Below are 4,582 nucleotides of genomic sequence, written 5' to 3'. Positions count from 1 at the left end.
TGCCGATCGCGTGGGGGGTGGCTGGGCGGGGCCGGTACTGGGGGGCCGCCATCAGCGGGGGCGCCACGTCATTGCGGATCACCTCGGGCCGGGCGTCCAGCCCCCGGTGCAGCTGGCTCAGGTCGTAGTCCTGCGGGGACAGGAGGAGTCAGGGCTCCAGGGACAGCCATGGGCACGGCCACCACCCCTTGGTGGGCAGGGTCCAGCAAGCGCAGCCATCGCACCTGGTCCTCCTCGCCGCCGCCCTCCTCGTCATAGTGGTACACATTGTCCCTCATGTCATCCTCGGGTGGGAGCAGTGGTTCCTTCTCCACCTTCCTCCTCCTCACGAAGAGCAGCAGCAGCAGCAGGAGGACTGCAGGCACAGGGAGGGGGTGTCAGGGCAGCAGGGAGGGGGTGACCCGCACTCTGTCCCTCCCATCCCTGTCCCGGGTACTCACTGAGCAGTGCCAGGATGCCCCCCAGGATGCCCAGGATGGCGGGCACGCCCATGCCACCGGAGATGTAGGCTCTGCGCTCGCAGTTCTTGGCTGGCCCCTCGCAGCTGCACACCTGGGCTCGCACCGCTGTGATCTGATCCTTGCCCTGTGCATCCAGCAGCTTCAGGAAGATGCTGTACTCGCCTGGCTCCAGCTCCTTCTTCATGCTCAGCTTCACCTCATCTTGGTGAACCACAGAAGCATTTGGGTTGGAAAAGGTCCCCAAAATTATTGAGTCCAGCCATCCCCCAGCACTGCCAAGGCCACCCCTGACTCATTTCCACAAGTGCCACATTTACACAGCTCTCAAATCCTCTAGGGATTGGGACTCCACCACTGCCCTGGGCAGCCTCTTCCAATGCCTGAGCACCTTTTACATGAATGAATTTTCCCCTATATCCAACCTAAATCTCTCCTAGCACATCTCGAGGTTGTTTCCCCTTGTCCTGTATCTTAGGAGCAGATCCTGACCCTCACCTGGCTGCACCGTCCTGCCACTAAGTTGTGGAGAGTGAGAAGGTTCCTCCTGAGCCTCCCCATCTCCCTCAGCCACTCCTGGTGCTCCAGCCCCTTTCCCAGTTCTGCTCTGGGAACACCCTTGGCACTGGCGCAGGACTTTGCCCCGTGGCAGGTCCCCAGCCTAGCGCTCATTGCAGGCCCAGCACCAGAGCAGGTGGCACCCACCTGGTTGCACCACGCTGGCAGTCCAGTTGCTGCCAGAGCCATGCATCAGCTCTGCCTTGAAGGGGTGGGTGTTGGGGGGCAGGTCCTTGTCGATGATCTTCAGCATCTGCTCCTCGGGCTGCCGGTTGCAGATGTCGAAGCTCCGGGGCTCTGGCACAGGCCCGTTGTCATTCACATCCTGAAGCACGAGGAGCAGTGTCCCCGTGCCGGTGGCATAGTTTGGTGACCCTGTGGGACTAAGAGTCAGCGAGGCACCCAGGGAGGGGGGACACAGAGATGGGCACGGGGGCAGCAGCTGGGCACCCTCACCATTGTCCACGGCCAGGATGATGGCCTTGTAGGTGCTGTTGATGGCATGTGCCGACTCCCGGTCCAGGGGCTGGGCTGCGGTGACGATGCCGTTCTCAGGGTCAATGGCCAACCACCCTGCAGGGTCACTGCCCATGCGATACCTGGGGGCAGCCAGGGGTCAGCAGGGGGAGAGGAAGGGGCACACGGTGCAGCGCAGCCCCTCAGACATCCCAGCAAAGCCCCCTCCACCATCATGCTCCACTCACGTGATTTTCTGTCTCTGGTCCTTGTCGGGGTCCTGGGCTGTGTAGGAGGTGACCTGGTATCCCACTGGCACATCCTCCATCACCTCCACCCGCTTGACTGGGGGCACGAAGATCGGGGCTTCATTCACGTCCCTGACCACCACCAGGACATTGGCTGTGGCAGGATTCAGGGGCACGGTGAAGGGGGCCTGGTTCTCCACTGACACCACGAGCCTGTACCGGTCCTGGGTCTCATAATCCAGGCCCTGGGGGAGGGAGAGAAGCCGGGTAGTGCCAGCAGGGAGTCAGCTGGTGCTGAGGCAGCCATGAGGCAGCAGAACCCACCTTGGCAGTTTTCAGGAGCCCATCGTTGGTTTTGGGGTCAGTGGTGATCTCGAAGTCGCCCTGCGGGTCCCCGCTGCGGATGTGGTAGACGGCTTGCCAGGCTGGGGAGCCTGGCAGGTCCTGGTCTGTCACATGCAGCCGGGCCACCACCACCCCCACCTCGTTCTCGGCCACTGACGTCTCATACTGCAAGATGGGACAGGGACAGTCACCTGTGTGGCCCCAGGCACCCCAGGTGGAGCTGGTGCCACGATGCCCGGGGAGGGCAGCGGCTGGGGCTGGGTGGTACCGTGGCAGGGTCGAAGACGGGAGGGTTGTCGTTGGCATCAGTGACTTTGATGATGGCAGTGGCAGTGTTGGTCAGGCCAAAGCCTTCCTGGTCTGCAGCCTGGATGATCAGCGTGTAGTTGGGAGTGGTCTGCAGAGCAAAATCATCCCAGTTAGGGCTGGGGTGGGGACTGGGGTGTTCCCCTCCTCCAGGCATCACCTGCCTTCTCCTCCAGCCTTCTCCAGCCTCGCTCTTTCCTGCTGGCACACAGGCAGCTGATGTCCCAGCTGCCCACCCAAGGGGCTGCCAGTGTACACACTCCAGGGCTCAGCAAGGCTGGGGGCTCCTGGAGGGTCCCCAGCATAGCTCCTGCAGACACTCCTACAGCCAGGGACGGTGACCCAGGGATGCCACGTCCCAAAACCAGATGGACCCAGGGCTGCAGTATCCCTTTCTCCCCATGGCACATCCCACTGTGGGGTAGCCCAGGTTCCCTTGGGCTGTGGCAAGATGCCCACCTCCCGGTCCAGTCCCGTGCCAATGACACTGATGATGCCGTTCTCGGCATTGATGGTGAACATGTCCTGTGCACCCTTGGGCTCCTCGCTGAGGATGGAGTAGCCGATGATGCCATTGTTCACATTGATCGCATCATCTGCATCCGTAGCGTTCACGGTCATCACAGATGTGCCTGGACACGGGGACAAGGCAGGGAGATGTTACTGATGGGACAGAATCCATGGGCCACCCTGGCACTGCTCACGCTCAGGGCTCTGTGTGGTCCCAGCTCACAGTCCCCCACGTACCCGGCTTTGCGTTCTCCTCAATGTAACCAACAAAGACTTGCTGGGTGAAGACAGGCCGGTTGTCGTTCTGGTCAGTGACGGTGATGATGATCTCCATGGGGTCTTCCACGGGCTGCCCGTTGGCCGACACGGCGTGGGAGTAGAGCTGCAAGGGCACAGTCAGTGCGTGTGCAGTGCCCAGGACTGTCCCTGTCCCTGTCCTGCCACAGATGTCCCCTCACTCACCACGTATTTGTCCTTCTCCTCCCGGTCCAGGGGTTTTGTCACCTCCAGCCACCCCGTCTCCCGCTCGATGATGAACACACCCACGGGGATGGTGTCCGCTCCCTGCCCCGTGATGCTGTAGAAAACCTTGGTCTCCTTGTCCTTGTTGGATTTGATCTGGCAGCGAGGCAGGAAGGGGAGGGTGAGCCGTGTCCCAGTCCCCCAGGGATCCCTCTGGGCCCTGCCCGGTCCGCACGGGCACACCCACCTGCACCAGCTTCTTGGGGAAGGGCCCCCGCTCGTTCTCGGGGCAGTTGATGGGGGGGATGACCCAGTCCCTCTTGTGCCGCCGGAGGCCGTGTCCGTGCTCCGGGAAGATCAGCACGTCTGGCACTGTGCCCTGTTGGGACAGTGGCTCTGCTCAGGGCCAGCACCTGGCTGAGCCCTCTGCACCAGGGACAGGGGCTGCTGTGACCCCAGGGAGAGGGTCTGTGCTTCACCTGCTGCATCCGCTCGTGGTGTCGGTGCTGGTGCCGCCGCTGGCGCAGCGTCACCTTGGCTGAATGCCTCTTGCCCACGGTGTCCCAGGTGTGCACAGCAAAGGTGATGTCCCGCTGCTGGAGCTGCAGGGGCCGCGTGGCAGTGACAGTGCCATCCCTGCTCACCTTGAAGCGCGTGTCATCCGGGAGGAAGGCGGCACGGTGCGACTCACCACAGTCCACAAAGCTCACTGGGGACAGGGGACCGAGTGGCAGAAGGTTCAGGGGATATGGGCACACACAGCACAGCCCCACCCCAGCAGCCAGGGGTGTGGGGTCACAGCAGTGGTGGGGATGCTCCACACACAGTGACACATGCCCTGCCAGGATTCCATCCTAGGCACAACACACGGTGCATCCCTGCCCTGGCTTTGGTCCAGGATGGGACATGGCAGGACCTACTGTGCCACTGCCGGACAGCGACAATGCGACAAGTGCCACCTGGCACAGCATGTTCTGGTCCCCAGCACCATGTATGGCATGGCACCAGGCACGGCACATCCCCATATAGATGTATCCCTGTGGCACAGCACGTCCCCTGGCATGGCATGTCACCACCACTGTGCCCATGCTGCCCCAGCAGCTTTTCCAATAAAAACAAGGGCAGCAGTCCTCCACCTGCACTGGCACCCAGTGCCCTGGCAGCCAGGCCCCTCAACCTGCCCAGGCACCTCCGGGACCCCCAGCCCAGGGGCAGGCGGGGGTCCGGTGTCACTGGCTG

The 4,582-nt window shown here is 62.6% G+C and overlaps 1 protein-coding gene across 1 annotated transcript in view; it reads right to left on the bottom strand.

Annotated features, from left to right (window-relative positions):
* Positions 1–4,582, bottom strand: part of LOC102040110 (cadherin-1) — an 18,318-nt gene that overhangs the window by 2,702 nt on the left and 11,034 nt on the right. Inside the window, exons 13-25 of the mRNA XM_031060137.1 lie at positions 3,823–4,181; positions 3,591–3,722; positions 3,344–3,499; positions 3,119–3,263; positions 2,831–3,003; positions 2,334–2,462; positions 2,045–2,230; positions 1,721–1,965; positions 1,473–1,615; positions 1,164–1,391; positions 441–662; positions 225–355; positions 4–130 (exon numbers count right to left, since the gene is read on the bottom strand). Of these exons, the coding sequence (XP_030915997.1) occupies positions 4–130; positions 225–355; positions 441–662; positions 1,164–1,391; positions 1,473–1,615; positions 1,721–1,965; positions 2,045–2,230; positions 2,334–2,462; positions 2,831–3,003; positions 3,119–3,263; positions 3,344–3,499; positions 3,591–3,722; positions 3,823–4,181 (2,376 nt within the window). The remainder of the gene's footprint in view (positions 1–3; positions 131–224; positions 356–440; positions 663–1,163; positions 1,392–1,472; positions 1,616–1,720; positions 1,966–2,044; positions 2,231–2,333; positions 2,463–2,830; positions 3,004–3,118; positions 3,264–3,343; positions 3,500–3,590; positions 3,723–3,822; positions 4,182–4,582) is intronic.

This window comes from Geospiza fortis, unplaced genomic scaffold (assembly GCF_000277835.1).
Source record: "Geospiza fortis unplaced genomic scaffold, GeoFor_1.0 scaffold102, whole genome shotgun sequence".
Lineage (NCBI taxonomy): Eukaryota > Metazoa > Chordata > Aves > Passeriformes > Thraupidae > Geospiza > Geospiza fortis.
Note: the sequence above shows the minus strand (reverse complement) of the source record. Positions and strands in the feature narration are given on the sequence as shown.